Genomic DNA, 18,564 nt, shown 5'->3' on the forward strand with positions numbered 1-18,564 from the left:
GTTGGTTTTCTCAGACTAAAAGAATCAGGAATCACAGGTGTCTAGAGATCTTGTGGGTGTTTTCTTGATAAGAAACAATTTTTTGTGTTTTTCCAAGTCATTGTTGTTAAAGGAATAGTCTACTCATTTTCAATATTAAACTATGTTATTACCTTAACTAAGAAGAGTTGATACATCCCTCTATCATCTCAGTGCGTGCACGTAAGCGCTGGGGCGCACTGCGACACTTCAATAGCATTTAGCTTAGCCCCATTCATTCAATGGTACCACTCAGAGATAAAGTCATTTTCTTCTTCTCACTCCTTTTCGAATAGGCAAAGGACATTTAATATAGTTTTATGTTTTGTGTGATTTGTATACTTGAATTTATCTTTTTTTGTTTGATGTTCTTTTTGCATAAATTCGAAATAAATACAATAAAAAAAAAAAAAAAAAGTTAGAAGCAGTGTTGGGGAAGTTACTTTAAAAAAGTAGTGTTTGCTCGTTACTCGTACTTTTTAAAAAAGTAATCCATTACTTTACTTAGTTACCGCCTTCGGAAAGTAACTTTTTACGTTACTCGTTACTTTTACGTTACTTTTATGTTGCCTGACATTGGGCAGAACCCAATATCTGTTTAAATGTGTAGGCCTAAATAAAGTTATACTATGGAGGACATAACAGGTATTTCTTTTGTGCTCTTTATTATAAAAAAGTATCAATAAGTTTCTTAGGAACAACATGGTAACCTCAAAATGAGTCATATGTCTCAAAATAAATTTATTTGAAAGTCTGTTTCTTCTGGGGGTAAGCACAAGACCTACCAGGCTGAACAGCCTTTCCACTAGTGCACTGGATGGTGCAGAGCCGGCCCTGGCCAATTTGCTGCCCTAGGCAAGATTTCACCTGGTGCCCTTTAGAATCACAGAATCACAATTGTGTTCCAATCATTTTGTTCATAACTTACACAGAAACAAACTGCACAGCTTTGTCTTGTTTTTCTTTATTTTGAAAATATTTTGGAAACACACACAAACACACGAACACATACACACAATATCCTGTTACTCAGGCATTTGATCTTGACATTGTTAAAATCTTGTCATTTTTACATGTTTTAACACTGTACATTTAACTTAAAATATTTAATTGTGTACAAGAAAACAGCTCTTATTAATGAATTATTAGTAGCATGTTGTAGTGTCTCGGTAGATTGTGCTCATTGTTAAATAGCTTTGTGGCTATACTGCACTGGAGCGGCAGTTTAAAATATAAACCCAGAATTCAGCGAACGTCAAGAACAAGAAAAAAACAATAAGGCCAAGACGCGGGATTTAAATTACGTTACACGGACCATGTATAAATTTCAATGTTTCTGGACAGAAATATCAACTTTGTCTGGTATTAATAAGCTGCACATTGGAATGCTGGCTGCTCCCCGCGGTGCTGAAGACGCATGATGGCACATATACACAGATATCTACGTGCAATCTATTGGAAAGTGGAGTGGAAAGTTAAGAATGACAACATTTGAAAAGCATTTTAAACAACCATGACCAATTCTTTCATTTGTTTTGCTTCCGTATTGTTGTCAGTAAGTGTACGTGCAATCATAGTATGATTTTATACAGGTTGGTGGAGTATACACATATGGATATAATGTTGTTTAATAGATTCGTTATTTGAATGGCCTTCTTGTACGAATAATTTTTGCCATACCGTAGATTTTCGTGAAATGCCGCCACTGGGCACAGCACCCAAGTAAAGTCAATGTGTGGGGAAACACTGTGACAAGAGTGTGCAGGCGTCAGAGTGAATACGACGCAGCGTCATCTATGGGAATACTGAGATAAACTCATTTCAGGACAATAGTAAAACGGCATTACAAAAAAATTTATGAATCGATTTTTGGAATTCTATGAATCGATTCAGAATCGGCAACGCTTGAATCGCGATTCAAATGTGAATCGATTTTTTTGCACACCCCTAGTACATAGTTCTGAAAAGATGTTCATAGTGTTCTTCAGCAACCCAGTCTCACCCCATTTCGTCAATATTTGACGACACTTGACCATTCGTCAATATGTGACGCGGAGGGTATACCTTTCGCGTCATTTTTTGACGAACTGGGGACTTCAATACTATTACGTCCGTTGGATTCTCTTCTCCTATTTTCTTACCAATTTCGCGTCGGTTTAGGGTTAGATTTACATAATGACATCCCTACCCAAACCTAACTCTAACCCCAACGCCAGGTGACAACTGTTTCTAACCCCAACGCCAGGTGACAACTATTTAATTTCGCGTACACTGTTTAATTTCGCGTACACGGTTTAATTTTGCGTAATCTAACCCTAAACCGACGCGAAATTGGTAAGAAAATAGGAGAAGAGAATGCAACGGACGTAATAGTAGCCTATTGAAGTCCCCAGTTCGTCAAAAAATGACGCGAAAGGTATACCCTCCGCGTCACATATTGACGAATGGTCAAGTGTCGTCAAATATTGACGAAATGGGGTGAGACTGTGTTATCTTCAGCATCCTTGCAAGTTATATACAACCAACAGCCTATTATTGTTCTGCATTTACTCACACACCTGTTGATCAGGAGTAAAAATACAGGTACATCAATAATAATATAAATAGATAAAAACAGACCTTGTTGAATTTGTTATTAACGAATTGGGGTATTTGAATGATCTTAAAACAATTTAAATATACGCTGTAAAAGTGCATTGTGCGTGTGGGCGAGGGGGCATAACGTTAGCTGTATATGTGAACGAGTTATGTCATTTTGCTAGTGTGGTTCTGTTTTGGTGTTTAATCGCTAGCTATAGTGTGGGGCATTAATTGTGGCAGTTAAATGCTAATCAAATTGAACCAAAATGTTGATTTAAATATTTTGGATGGTTTTTTGTGTGGGTTTTGGACAGTTTTTGGCTTGGAAACCATCAACTCTATCTGGCAACACAGGAGGCTTTTCAGACACAGAGCTTTTCAGATCGGTGAGCTTTGTACAAAATCAGAAAGTTTAATGAAGGCAGGGATATCTGGAGCTACAAAAATGTACGGTATGTGGAAAATAATGTGTTTTTTGAACCATAAACCATGCAAACACATTGTATTATAAAGACAGAGCACAGTTATGCTAATTTGAAAACCACGCCCACCGGGGGGACAACAATCCAACTGTCTCCATTGACTTTGTGTTACGTGAGGCTGCCTCCTTGTCATTTCTAGCTTATAACAAAAAACTGAATAATGCCTTAAAGCTGATGTGTGACTAGGTGTACAGCTAACAAGCTAAAAAAAAAACAGAAATACGTTTTTATAAGCTGTCGACCCCAAAAAACGAGCGTTTAATAACACAAAAGTGGATCGCCCACTACGTTTCTCTCCAGTGGGCGTAATTCTAATTATAGTAGTACTATGAAAAGTTGCCTGTATCCACCCGCAATGTCAGCATTGCTATTAGATGTCTACATATATAAAACACCTGATTCCACTCATCAGGCTACTGCCAGAATGTATGGCTGTGTCTCAGTCAGCTCCCTTGTTCAGTAGTCAGGGCACTGATTGGAGAGTCTGCCATTAAGGACTGTCTCAATCCAAAATCCTTCAATGTCAGAAAAAAGGTACAAAACTGTACCTTTTTTGTCGCTGGGGTGGTAACCCAAGGTACCGTTTTGTACCTTTACAGGTATATAAACATAATACAATGTTGTACCTTTTGGGGTTCATTACTGTTCTATAAGGATTGATTGTGTACCTTCAAAGGTACAGTTAACTGTTTTGTACCTCTAAAATTTAACTGGTACAAAATTGTTCCTTAAGGTACACAATTGGTCCTTAGGGTATAATATTGTACCCCATAAGGTACAACATTTGAATGTGTTGTATACCCATAACAACCGAAATAGGCTACCACCTATAGTAGAATTTTTTGGGGGAAGAAGGCTATTGTGATAAATGACTAAGAAAATATTTTGATAAATTATGGTAAGCACACAGTTGACAGTACCCATTAAATTCCATCATATTTTTTATTCCTACTATGGAAGTCAATGGTCACTTACTGCTGTGTATTTACCATCATTTCTCAAAATATCTTCTTTTGTGTTCATCAGAAAAAAGAAATTCATACCGGTTTACAACAACATGAGGATGAGAAAATCATGACAGAATTTTCATTTTAAAGTGAACTATCCCTTTAATTTACAGACTAACAAGCTGATGAACTGAATCAGGTGTTTTATATACAATAGTATTTATAAACAGCTACAGTAGTAAAGTTACATCCTAACAACAAGCACAATTTTTCTGTTCCGCCTGTCCATTCTTTCTTTCTTTTTTCGTTCTTTCTCAAGATAAGCATGACTGTTTACTTTTGAAGCAACTGTATGGGTGTGTCTCTGAGAAAGAGCTGCTACTCAATAAGAGAGCGTACAAAAATGACAGAAGACCCTGACAACACTCATCACCCACTTTTTGGACTAGGGTGATGGTTAGAAGAATTCTTTTTCTTCCATTTTCCTCCATTGAACTTGGCATATGACGAGACACAACATTGAATAGATTTGACACCATCCCTTTTCTGGGCTGCTACAGTATGAAAATCTATGCTATTTTTGATGAAACAAAAAAATATTATAACATTATATAAAATTTATATAACATATATATATTCATATATTTATAAGTTAAACTATGCTCAATTATTTTTAAACTCTTCTTTAAACCCTTTTTTAACTCATCTTAATTTCTAAATTTGGAAAAAATCCCAGTCCTACGTGTCTTCTTACAGAAGATATTACAATTGTGTCTATAGTTCAGATAGTTCATGGTTTGTGCTACTGATAGTGGTGGGGTGGCTCATCAGGTTAAACTGTGTGTACCAGTGACACTTGTCAGATTGTTAATCTCTAGTAACCTGTTAATCTGTTTCAGTGACTTTATTCAGTGCAGGATTTGTCAGACTGATTTACAGTAAACCTTGACTTGTGAGTCCATGAGTCTTTTCGGGAGATTCTGGATTCAGTCATACATTTGACTACAGTGATTTGCTGTGCATCACATACCTATGTGTAGCCAGCAAATATGACACAAAAAGTCCTTTATCTTTCTTTTCACATTAAATTCATACTGCAAACTTGCAACACAAATAAAATATATTTGCTGTCGCTCTTCATGTCCAGTAGTGGCAGTATATTGAAGAATATTATTCTTGTGTACTTTTGATTGAGTAAATTACTTATAATGAAAGGGAAACGGATGTTTTATTTATTATAAAATATAAGTTTATTTCAAAATGTTCAGATATAACCTTGTTAGAGAATCAAGTGGTGCAGTTTAAAAACCCTGTACATGCTAAAATCTTTACTACAAAAAAAATTGTATTCCTATCTGAAAATAAAGGTAAAAGGCAAAAAAATTCTGTCAGTATCCCAATAATATATTTAATAAACCTCCTTTTACCGGATAAAAAGCTCTTACCTCGACGTGTGTTCGCCATTGTTAACCCAATTACTCTCCTGTGTACTTACAGGACTTTGCTACTAAATCATTGTGATGTTTAACCAATTCTGCCAACAATGCAATATTTCTATATAGTGTTTTGGAAGGGTTAAGCAGATTTAAAGCGAAACTATTTGATGCACATATAATATGTGTTGAGAGCATTCGGTCCGGCATTTGCATAAGCTCTTTATATATTCTCCGGTCATAACCATTATTATGCTAAAATGTATTTACAGTGTTGTCATGACTGATACTTAGCAAAATATAAATGGCTTCATTTACAATGCTTCACAGAAAAGTCCTTTTGGTGCAGTCCATGTTTGCGTGGTAACAGTGAGTTCTTATTTGGTAAATCTTTTTCTAGACTCTTACCAATGACACCCTGACATATTTCCTCTTTCCATGTGGCTTCTGTGGCAGCTGGTTCATGTCAGTCCAGTGATTTATCTGTAGATGAATCTGATGGACACTGTAAAGCATACCTAACTCGACATGACAACTACATATCAGACTTCAGTAGCTATATCCTGCACTAGAGTCACAGGCAGGTCATGTAAGCTGTCTCTCTGTAGATGTAGGCTGAAACATATCCTCTTTGAGCTACTGTAACACAATAATACGTTTTCAGTCTACTGTATGTTTTGTGGTTTCAAAAAAATAGAGAGCTGGAGAAATAGTAAAGATTTTGTTCATGATGCTTTAAATACTGTATGTCGACTACATCCTAAAACACACACTAAATAAAGCCGTTTCTCAATACACTTGTGTTCTTGTTAACTTGTATAAGTATTGTTCTGTTCCAGTTCAAAGTTCACTAGTCAAGTCAAGTACAGTTAACTACATTTAAAAATGTTTGACACAACAACAACAGTAGTATTTTATGGATTATGCAGGTCACTGCTTCATTGCCGTTACTGTGAAATGCATTTTGGGAACTTGGTTGTCTCAATTTTGCACGCCACCTCCCAATGCATTCTTTATTAAACTTATCAAGTTTGAGCTACCAAGGTCGCAGGTCCTATGGGTTAAGTTTAGCCTTTTGGACAAATTACACAGAAGCCCTCAGCTTGTAAAATTTCAAGTGGTCAGATCTCATAAGGGAACTGGTGAGCTTTAATTTTCAAACCCTGACATAACTAAAATCAGAAAGACAAGGCATACTTATAGTTTATCTTCAGCACCGAATGGATGATAGCTGGCTATAATAGCATAATTAAAACATCATTATCTTAATGACACTGGATTTCTGAGTCACTGGAGTAGTAGAGAGACTAGATAAATGAGTTATAATAGGTATTCATTCTGCAATTATTAAAAATTAAAAACCTCGGACAGTATGATTAAGTTCCAAAGCAGTTATCATTTATCACTCTTAAGGTGTTTATTTTGTGATAATAATGAGGGTCTTATGAAATATTGATTTTGAGCGACAGAGAATATAGTAATATGGGAGACATAAAAGTAGGCATGTACTAGGTACAATTTAAGAAGCGAGATGATACAAGAGATGTACCAGTGCTGATTTATGCTTTTGTTCAAGGCATTAAATGGTTAGCTGAAATTCAGCCTTTAGTAGCCGAGTGCTTTTTAATTGCCCTTTTGGGCCAAACATGTTTGACTATTGAATTTCATAAAAGTCAAGTATCCTGGAGAGCATATCATATTGCCTAGAAAGAAAATAGGTAAAGGGGTGCTTTGCAGACAGGGTTTATCCTTGTCCCAGACTAAAATACATGCGTGAGCTGCCTTAATTTAAAAAAGTCTTGCACTGACATATCTTAACATAAACCATTGCCATTGTTTTGTCTCAAGAAGCACACCAGTATTGTTTTTTGTAAGGGTTTGTTTGTAAAAACGAAAATGTCCAAATAAAACTAAGGCCTAGTACTGGATTAATCTAAACCCTGTCCGTTAGAAAATACTACAGCTTTATCATCTGCAAAAACATGATCCACTCACTTAATCAAATTGCCCCTCTTACATATCTTTTGGATGTGGGGGTCTGCGATTACACAGCTAATCCGCTGGCAGACGGGGGACACCTGTGCTGCCCCCCAGAATTGACCGGATTACGGAAACATGTCGCGCTAATTAGGGGATGACACGTGCCACCTGGCCAGATCTGTGAGGAGCCATTTGGATCAAGTGGGAATGCCGGAAAAACACAGAGGAAAGAGAATTTCATGTCTGAGGTCTTGCAGTCACTGACCTCAGTGCTGATAGATGTTATTGATACTTAACTACTCAACTAATGCTCTTTAGTTTTTCTCTGCAAAATGACAGATTGAAAAGCGATGATATACAAAATTAGGTATTTGTGAAGGAACACATTACACATTAATCTGTAAATAGGGATACAGGGGTGGTTTCCCGGACAGGGATTAGACTAGTCCTAGACTTAAACACTTTTAAGAGCTCTCCAAACTGAAAGCAACTTACACTGACATATCTTAAAATACATCAGTGCCCTTTGTTTTACATCAAAATGCACACAGGTAATGTTTTTAGTAAGGCATGTTTGTTAAAACTAGTTATATCTCCTAATTAAACTAAGGCTTAGTCCAGGATTAAGCTAATCCTGGTCCGGGAAACCGCCCCATAGTGTATTTAAGCCTGTAAATAGATGAAGCTATTTGGTACCAGATGGAGACTCTGTTCGATTCCACATGCACTAAGAATTTTCATAGCATCCATCCACCCAGTCATATCATAGTTTGTGATTTTGGAACACTCTTACAGTTTTCAAATTAGGCCTAGATGCAAGGATATTGTGGTTACATTGGATGGCTTGCTGCTTTGAGTGTGGGAATGTAGGAACTAGGGAGAGAGAGATTGTAGGGTTTTTTAGGTTTAGTGAAATAGACTGTCTGGACGTCACCAGACACAGGAAAATGTGAGACGAGGAATCACATGCCTCACTGAGAGGAAAAAGCAGAGGGATTGAGTTAGTATAAGAGCAGCTGTCTTCCTTACACTACTGCTTTTTTCACTAAGATTGTAGGAGAGACAGAGACCAAAGCACTGTGCAATTGATACAAGAGAAGGACAATTCAAACTATAGAGACAGTTCAGGACAATGGTTAAAATGTGATGACACTTTATCAGGCTCAAGACATCCACACCTCATAAGTCACTCTTGTAATGTAGACTCCATAAAAACAGTGCTCTGTTATATCCATTTATGCACTGTAGGCTACATATCGTAAGTGCAGTTCATTTATTTAAAAAACTGCCTTCCTATTGGAAAAACATACATGTCTGCTGCTTTAATAAATTTCTTTTGAATATTATTATTAATACTCTACTCTAATTTACAGCCACATATATGTTTACTGTACTGCACATGATGGCTATTGCTTTAAATGACAGAAAGTTTAAGGAGCTGCTTTTAGTAGTATATGGGTGTGCCATTACAGGTGGTTATTTGGATTTGAAGTGGTTTAAATGTTTGGGACTGACCCAGAGGAACCACTCAGACACAGGTAATCAAACTAATTAATGGTCTTAGCTGCAGAGGTGAAACTGACCATTACTACACAAAATTAGAAATGACATCAGTAACCTAAATAAGAATGTGTTCCTGGAAAGTTTAAAAAGTCTTTCTGTTCATTTTTGCTGCATTGCTGTTTAATTTGGCTAGATACCGCCTACAGTACTTAGATGGGAAGACACAATGTGGATAACATAAATAACTAACCATTTGTTCCATGAAGCCAATAGCTATGTTTCCATCCACCTATTTTTATGCGCATTTTGGAGTATTGCATAAAAAGTGTCAGATGGAAAGATGCAGATAAATTCAAAAAATGTACATAAAAAACATATCCTCTACCGTATTTTCCAGACTATAAGTCGCTTCGGAGTATAAGTCGCATCAGTCAAAAATGTGTTTTGAAGAGGAAAAAACATATACAAGTCGCACTGGACTGTAAGTCGCATTTATTTAGAAAATGATTTCATAAAATCCAAGCCCAAGAACAGAGATTTAATCTTAAAAGGCAAGTTATTCAACTAAACAGTGGCACACAGACTGAATAGGTGTCCGTACATGTTAACGTAATATTACCATTTATTCACCGAACACAATAGCATATCAAACATACCTGAGAGACTATATAGGCTAAATTAACACGACAAGCCAAATCAAGTTATACAAGGTCATTCCACATCACTGAATCCATTGAATTACATAAATACAGGAGCAGTATAGAGCGGACTCTCGCGGCTGTAGACGGTAATGTTGTCTCTTGTCTCATATGAAATATTTTTGACGAAGTCGCACCTGACTAGAAGGCGCAGGACCAGCCAAACTATGAAAAAAAGTGTGTACGGTAAATTGATTCGAATAGATTTCTTATACAATAAGAAAACATGCGCATGAACTACAATGGAAATAAATCCTTATACATGCACATCAAAATAGTCTCGTTGGACAGCATAACTGTAAACTCAAACAGCAGTAATCCACATCCGAAAGCAGATAGCAGGTTTATCAGGTTGTGATGATCTTGCATTCTTTAGCTAACTGGATGGAAACACTGCTTCATTCACAACTTTGGATGAAAATAAAGCTTATGATTATTGATTGACAAGCAATGATGTGGTAGCTTACAGTTGGTTTAGACATTTAAACATCACAGATGATATAAGTAAAGGTAATTTATGTCTAGTCAAAAGTAAAAAACAGGCAAAACCTGTGGACATTGACTCTTAAAAGTGACATAACTTTGCACAGGTAAGATTAAAACGTGATTTTATTAAAATCATACAGTGTTAAAATCTTACAGCAAAAATCTTATCCTATGTAGAATTTCTTGCCCAATTAACACAATTCTTTTTTGACTGAAGGATTAATCTAAATTATTTTCTGTAGTAATAGACATTATATAGACAAAATAAACAGTATATGTCTTTATGAACACATGCAGTTGAAGGTGTTGCTCAAACCCAGTTTGATGGCTGTCCTTGTGTGTGTAGATTATGGTAAGTGCTGTGTTTCCCTCCGTTCAGCAGCTGCTGTTTTGAGAATGGAAAACACAACATACCCATCCGCTTTTAAAGCAGCTTCCTGCATGCTGGAAATCTACAAGGAAAGATTGAGATCAGCTCATGACAACAGCATACATTGACAAATAATATGGCTCCTGTTCAATAGTTTTTTTTCCACATTAAGATGTAATCGAACAGCTCTGGCAGTGATTTCTCATCAGTGAGACTCATGTGTTTGTGTTTGGGTGGATGAAGGGTGGGGTTCAGATAAAGCTCTGGTGACTGCAGTATTTTGGGGGAGTTCCATCAGCAGATGTGTGAAAGTAGGGCAGATGTAGAGGACAACACTTGTGTAATAACTGAATAGAGACGGAGGTCTGATTTCATCACATGTTTGGAGTTTAAACACATTCATGTATATGTATAGTTGTGCTACGAGTTACAACAAAAGACATTTTGTCTTGCAAAATCAAAGCTAATAGCCATTTGATAAGATTGCTACAGTCTATTAAACATGATTGTCAAGTTTGCCTTAAAATAAAAGTATAGTTAGTCATTACATACGTTTGTGTCTTTTAAGCAAAGCTGCTCGACTACATGCAAATACTGCTGCATTTAATCCCCATCAGTACAGAAAGTACTCAGACATGCTTCAATCATAAATGTTATCTATAAACTGAGGAGATCCAGACACTAAACACTGTTATTGTAAGGACTAAAGTCAGGAGAACTTTTCGTTCCAAAGAATGCCATAGGGGAGTTTGAATTACATAAATAATGACTAGACTTTCATTTTGGGTGAACAACCTTTTTTCTCCAATGAACAGTGACCTCACACTTTTTACTCATCTGGAAGTACATTTTTTATTAATGTTCTTAATTGGCAAGTCAAAGTCTTCATCAAGAACAACTTGTTTCTTTGGTAAGGTTAAAAAAATTTGATATTACACAAATACTTCTGTTTCCTTCATTGTAGATCTTGGTGGGCAAGACAGCAACAGCAATACCACTAAAAAATTAACAGTAATAAGTAACAGTAACAGTACCGGCAATAAATAATAGAATGCATTATAGTTTTAGATTTCCAAACTACAGGGACTGCTGTCTTCATTAAAATTTGTATACACAATATGATTGTAAACATGCATAACTGAAGCTTTGTCCGGTTTCTTTTGCACTGTTGTTTCTTCTGCAGTAGTGTTTGTTTGAGATGAGCAGCTCTGTTTGAAGAGATACAGCGGATTCTGGCGTAAACATGTAGCTCCATGTGTCTCCTTTGCTCTTCTGCTGAACTTGCACATTTTGCGCACAGACATGGAAGAGGGTTTGAAATCAATCTGGTGAATGAATGCAACTGAGTTTGGCTGTTTTTCAGGAGTCAGACAGGCGAATACCTAGACATATTCCTCCATTTATCTCACTGTTTAATTGCCTCTTTTAAATTGCATTGCATGCATGATTAAAAGCATCGTTTTATCAGTTTTTATACTTTTGAATGTGATGTGATCCGTTGTGCTGCAGAAAGCATACTGTATCTTGAAAGCAAAACAGCATTAGATTTTAGTTTTGGATAACTAGGCAAATATAGGATTACGAACTGTATGCAACATTGTTGCATTTTGGAGCCAGAATTAAAAATGTTTTTAAAGTTTATGTAGCTAAACCAACAATCCTTGAGAAGACTTTATGTCTTTTTATGAACTCAAAATGCCTTGCGGTATACCAGTGGTGGTTTAGGATCTGATCGAAGATCATTGAGGTTCTCAGCTCTATTCAGTATTTTTTAGTATTAAGACTCAACAACGTGAGTCTCTGCCATATCCATGGTGGGTTGATTTATTTGTTTGGTCTTTTTGTTTGAACATTAACTGATTGCAGTCTATGTGTCTCTATACAGAACTCAATGAATCTGCCTCCAGACAAAGCAAGATTACTACGACAGTATGACAATGAGAAGAAATGGGAACTCATATGTGACCAGGTAAATCCTTCACTTTTCCACTTGCACCTCTATTCACACACACAACAGTCTCTCCTCAAGTGCATGTAGGTTTATGAATTAAAGGGCCCATGTCACAGGACTTTTTTAAGATGTCAAATAAATCTTTGGTGTCCCCAGAGCACATGTGTGAAGTTTTAGCTCAAAATACCATATAAATAATTTATTATAGCATGTCAAAATTGCCACTTTGTAGGTGTGTGCAAAAATGTGCCGTTTTGGGTGTGTCCTCTAAAATGCACATGTGCAGATCAAGTGCAAACACTGATCACAATGATGGTGGTTTGTTGAAATTGAAACTCAATTGTTCTGTGAATTATTTTCTCTCTGCACTAAATGGCAGTGCTGTGGTTGGATTAAGGGGTTGGATTATTATAATAAGAGCTCCTTATGACATCATAAGGAGAGCCAAATTTCAACGACCTATTTTTTCATGTGCTTGTAGAGAATGGTTTACCAAAACTAAGTTACTGGGTTGATCTTTTTCAAATTTTCTAGGTTGATAGCATCACTAGGGACCCAGTCATAGCACTTAAACATGGAAAAAGTCAGATTTTCATGTCATGGCCCCTTTAAACAAAAAGCAATTGGTGAGTGGTTGAAGATTTGGGCTTACGATCAAAAAAGTTCAGGTTGGTTTGAGGATTGTCATCAGCATTATGCCATTGATTTAGTTACTACACTTAAAGCGTAACTAAACCCCTGGTCAGAGCCTGACTCCACCCACTGCAATATTTGAAAAATGCAAGAAAAGTGGGCAGATCCCAACAGAGATAGAGGGGACGAACTAAGTGTGTGGTGAGATCGTAACAAGGGCGTGGTGAGCTTGAACTTGCTTACGTCACGAGTCATTTCTTGGACCCAACATCCAATAGGAAAATTCAACTGCAGTAGCCACCGTTCAACCTCAAGAGGGCAGCACTCAGACGTTTTTACACCATATATTGTAGTATTGAAACACTTTATATCCAAATGTCAAAAAACTTACTAAAATCAATGAACAGCACTAGTAAAGCATCATTCTTACAGATCATTAACTAAAAAAAGTTGGCTTGGGGTTTAGTTACTCTTTAAGGGTTCTTTGGCAGTGTTGTCCCTGTAAGGTGAAATGGTCCTGCACTATGGTAACATTGTACATTTTTAATAGTCTGGATAGTCTGTATCTATGGTTATTCAGAACAAGATACTAATACAATTTAGTATTATTAAAAATCAATAATTAATAATGTAAGAAAAATTCTGAAAATGTCTTACAGTTTTTAAGCAGTAACAACAGGGTAACAGTGGAAGTAAAGGCTTGCTTACTGAAAATATTTTTCAAAAAATAAAATGTATATATATAAGATTGTGATACAAAAAAGTCTGGTAAAGAAGTGCTCAGAAATCATTACTGGGCACTGAGGGTATTGTAATATGTTGTCTGTTGTATTTCTACTGCACTGATACATTTTGACCCCTGTTCTTAAACGTTTGACAGTGTTTAACACAGATATCGGAGACCTTGTGTTGTTTTGAAGGGAACTGGGTCTCTTCCTTTTTCCTGTTATGTGTTAAGTTGACTAGGGGTTGGATCAGCAGCTCTGTAGCATTCACACATCAAAATAAGTGATGCTTATAGAGAGATAATTGTTTATCCTACTGTAATGTTACTAAAACAAATAACTGCAATACATATATGGTTTATTAGTGTACTAGTATCTAGTAGCTACATTCTAAGAAAAGATGTGTTCATTTTTTAAGCATTGTTTTGTGTTATGCCATTTATTTATTTATTAATTTAGATGACGCTTTTAACCAAATTGACTTACAATTGCTATATATGTTAGAGATCATCTGGATCAACTAGGGGTTAAGTGTCTCAGTGGCTCAGGGACACAATGGTGTGTCACAGTGGATTCGAACCCGTGTCTCGCACACTGCGCCATCACCACCCCATTTATTTATGAAAAGAACTAATTTAACACATTTTGTGTCCTTTCATGTTGATTTTGTGTTCAAATAAATAAAAAGGACAACACAGGATGTGTTAAAACAACACAAAGTTTGTTGTTCCAATAACACAGAGATGTGTCTTGTTAAGGACAACACATTAAGGGCTCTATCTTGCACCCAGCGCAATTGACTTTGTCAGTGACGCATGTATCATTCGTATTTTGCATCGGCGCACAGCGGGTTTTTCCCGTCACAGAAGCACGTCGGTAAACTAGGGAATGAACTTGCGCTCCCTGGGTGGGTCAGCGCAAAAAAAAGGCGTGTTCCGGCGCAAACCATCCCTGATGCTATTTTGCAGTTTCAAAAAACAATTGCGCCACTGACCAGAAAAAAAAAGTTTAAAGTCAGTGGCGCGTTGCGCGTTGTTCATTATGCTATTTTAAGGGCGCATGCTTGACCATATAGTGTGCACAACGCGCATACACTTTGCTTATCTAATCTACACAGATGCAACAGTTATTTTTGCAAATCATAAATTGTTACACTTAAAAATATTAACACATGAGATAAGGGAAATCATTGTGGTGATAGTTTTTATTTATTGTGTGTGGCTGCGTTAAAAAATTATCATGCAAATAACGATTAAAATATTTTCATAAGTTTGTTGTGTGGCTGTATTACGTTTATTTTATGTACATAATAATTAAAATGTTTTCATAAGAAACCTTAATGTATATGAACTTGATTTGTAAGTGTACTTTGGGGTTGGACCTTGCTTGCGTTTCTTGGGTCCGATTTCAAAGCCCCCAAACCCTTTCAGCTGTGAGGGTGGACGCAGCGATGTCCTCTGCTGGCGTCTGTGTAGAGGCAGATCCACGTCCCGTTACACGGCGTGCCCGATTTATGCTGGCAAGCTTGGGATTCCCCCGTCTCCTGATGAGACTGTAGCTATTTCCTCTCACGGCTGTTTAACCGACGCTGATTTGGGCGGGTTTCTCCCATCCCCATACAAAACAACTTCTCTGTCTTTGACTGCTCTTACAAGAACGTCGGTCTCCTCGGCTGTTAACCGCTCCTGGCGTGCGCCTGGTAAATCCGTCATAATAATAGCAACCCGCCATGGAACTTGCGCCCTTGCGTTTAAAGGGAATGTTGGATAGCGTTCTGATTGGTTTATTTGACGTTACGCCCAAACCACACCTATGAATAATGAACCTACTTCAGACCAACCCCTTATTGATTTGCGCCCGGCGCAAGAGTTATTTCTCACGCCGGGAAAATAGCAACAGCGCCCAAGATCCGCCCACAAACTCACTTGCGCGTTGCGCTTCACACTTGCGTTTCAGATCGTTAAAATAGGGCCCTAAATGTGTTGTGCTTAACTAGACACAAAATTTGTTGTTTTAACACAACCATTTTAAGATTGTAGTGTCTTTGCATGTAATCCTCTTTATTGGATACAAAGAAAATAAATTAAGTATCAAGTTTTTACTCTTCTGAAAACATGTTATGTCAAAAGTGTGGAAGATTTTTAATTTTCTGGAAAAGCAAGCTTGTAGTTAAACCTGTTTTTGACATTAAATATTGACCATGTAATGACAGGACAGAAAATATAGATGATTTTAGCAATATGTTGCCAACAATTTAAGCCTTCATGAAATTGTAATATGTAATGTAATGTATTTAATTATTTATAATATAATATTCAATTATAATATTGGCATAATTTCATTCAAAAGGTGAGAGTATATAATTTGGTAGTTAGTATGGTACATATGTGCAACTGACCTATAATAAAGGTAATGTAAACTATGTATCTGTTTTCATGGTCTGATCACAAAGACTAATATGATTATAATAGTGTGTTTTTAAAACACAGCCCTATTTTTTGATAAAATACGTCTAAGCATAGGAATTTGTGTATTCGTGTGTTTGCGGATTTGTCACTTTATAAACACAAACTTAATACTACAATGATTAACATTCATACACTGAACATTAGTGAGACAAATAACATCTATCCCTGTCTTTCCAGGAACGATTCCAGGTAAAGAATCCTCCTCACACGTACATACACAAGATGAAGAGTTATCTTGATCCAGCTGTTACAAGGAAGGTGAGTTCTGGTTTGATTCCCTTTATTCCAGCCAATCATGTGGCTGTGTGTGTATGTGTTTATGGATGGATGACCTCAAATGCAAAATAGCTCTTGATATCTTAATCTTCTCAGAGTCCCACCCTTACAGCTTTACTAGGAATACTGGAAAAAGAGAGGAACAACAGATATTTTACTTCCTTCTAGGATATGTTTATCTTCCTGTTTGGACAGACCTGGTGCCTGTGATAAAACGTCACACCTTTAATTTAATAATAAATATTTAACAAAAAGGGTCAAATAAGGCATCTAATTTTCAATAAATTTAATAAAAACATTATATACATACAATATATATAATTTAAGGACTGGATCTTTTTCATAAGATTTCAAAAGTTTGAATCCAGTATCTTTAAAACATCGTTTTGTTTCCTGTCAGCCTAATAAACAGATGCGCACCCTGACTTCAAGAAGTTGTGTTTTACTTGCAATGTTACAAGTTTTGTGCTGTTCGCATTATGTCTCAAGAGTATTAAGCAACAAATGAAGGCAGACATTTTAAACAAGATCCAACAAGACATCGCAATCTGATTTTAAAAATTAAAACTATATCGAACCCAAAAGCTGATCTGCAGCTTGTGCATGCATGCAGCAAAGCGCTATTGCTTATTTGTATTATGTAAAGAACATTTATATTAATTTGTTGACAATGTAAAAAAGAAAAAAAGTTTAATTGTAAGTGTAAGGAACATGGGGCATAAAAAAACTAAATTATAGCCTAAGTCTTTTTGGCACAATAAACTAACAACATAAATAGACCTCCGGGACAAAAATGAAAATCCTAAAATTATACAGTATGCCATGACCCATTTGAAAAGTTTAACCCTATTATGTTCAAGAGCAATGAGATGAGGGGAAATGAAAAAAAAAAGAAAATATAGGGAATTGACGATAGATGTGATAAATATTAAAGTTAGTTTGTTCTGTTTAGTGTGTTTACATCTTTCTTGTTGAGCACAGGACTGTGCTGTCGACTGAAATGTTCTCGAGATGTTCTCAAGGGCGTTACACACGCCAGCGGTTGACATCATGTCCCGCAGAAGGAGAAAGAAAATGAAGGCCGTTGGGTGGGGAATGACTGGGAGATGTAGAAAGAAAAACATGAGAGGACAAAAAAGTGATGGACAGATGGATAAAAAGACCCAGAATATAGTGGAGAATGAACACACACAGAGGGAAACACACGCACACACAGAGTAATGGCTGTACATTCTCACCACGGCTCTATTCTGTAGATGTGAACAATCGTTACTTTGTGTGCCGAAGAGCTTTACATACGGTGCATTCCACACTCAGCTCTGAGCCAATGAAATCGCAGCAGGAAGAGGGTCAATCCAGAGGGTCCTGAAGAATGTCTGTGCCATTGATTCCATTCCAGGATGACCTCTGGAGAACCGCTTTCCCTCTCTCTCTCTCTTTCGCTCTCTCTCCACAGCTGGGAATGCTTAAAGTAGAGGTTGGAGCATGAGCTCTATATATATACACACACACACACACACACACACACACACACACATGCACACACTGCATCCCAAATCCACATGTGCCAAACACACCCATATTGGAAACAACACTGCACACATTCCCCTCCTTCCCTTTGTTTTCATGCATTTCTTTCTTACTGTCTGTCTCTGCATTCTAGTTTGCACAATGTTTTAGTATGCAAGATTTTAAAAAGTGCATCCCAAATCTCTATAGTATGACAAAAGATGCCAGATATTTTTTGATGAGTTTTCAAAGCAAGCCTGTATGCATTTAAGCTAAAATTGCTTACAGTCTTCTGCACATTGACTATTCCCAGTTTTTTTCTGATCATAAAAAGTATATTGAAGTGATAGCGATCTATGTGCAGCTGACAAAACAAGTGTTACAAGTAATAATCTTTGATTTCATTTACACAGACCTTAAGCCCATAATCTACAGATGTGGCCTTTAAAAACGCGCGTTTTCTCCCGCGGCATTCGCCAAATCGTCTCGCGGAGTCACGCAGAAT

The 18,564-nt window shown here is 36.7% G+C and overlaps 1 protein-coding gene across 5 annotated transcripts in view; it reads left to right on the forward strand.

Annotated features, from left to right (window-relative positions):
* fmnl2a (formin-like 2a) overlaps positions 1 to 18,564 on the forward strand; it is an 84,672-nt gene that overhangs the window by 14,779 nt on the left and 51,329 nt on the right. For all 5 annotated transcript variants that reach the window (XM_065273111.2, XM_065273110.2, XM_065273108.2 and 2 more), the window contains exons 2-3: positions 12,383 to 12,466; positions 16,452 to 16,532. In XM_065273111.2, the coding sequence (XP_065129183.1) occupies positions 12,383 to 12,466; positions 16,452 to 16,532 (165 nt within the window). The remainder of the gene's footprint in view (positions 1 to 12,382; positions 12,467 to 16,451; positions 16,533 to 18,564) is intronic.

This window comes from Paramisgurnus dabryanus, chromosome 15, assembly GCF_030506205.2.
Source record: "Paramisgurnus dabryanus chromosome 15, PD_genome_1.1, whole genome shotgun sequence".
NCBI lineage: Eukaryota > Metazoa > Chordata > Actinopteri > Cypriniformes > Cobitidae > Paramisgurnus > Paramisgurnus dabryanus.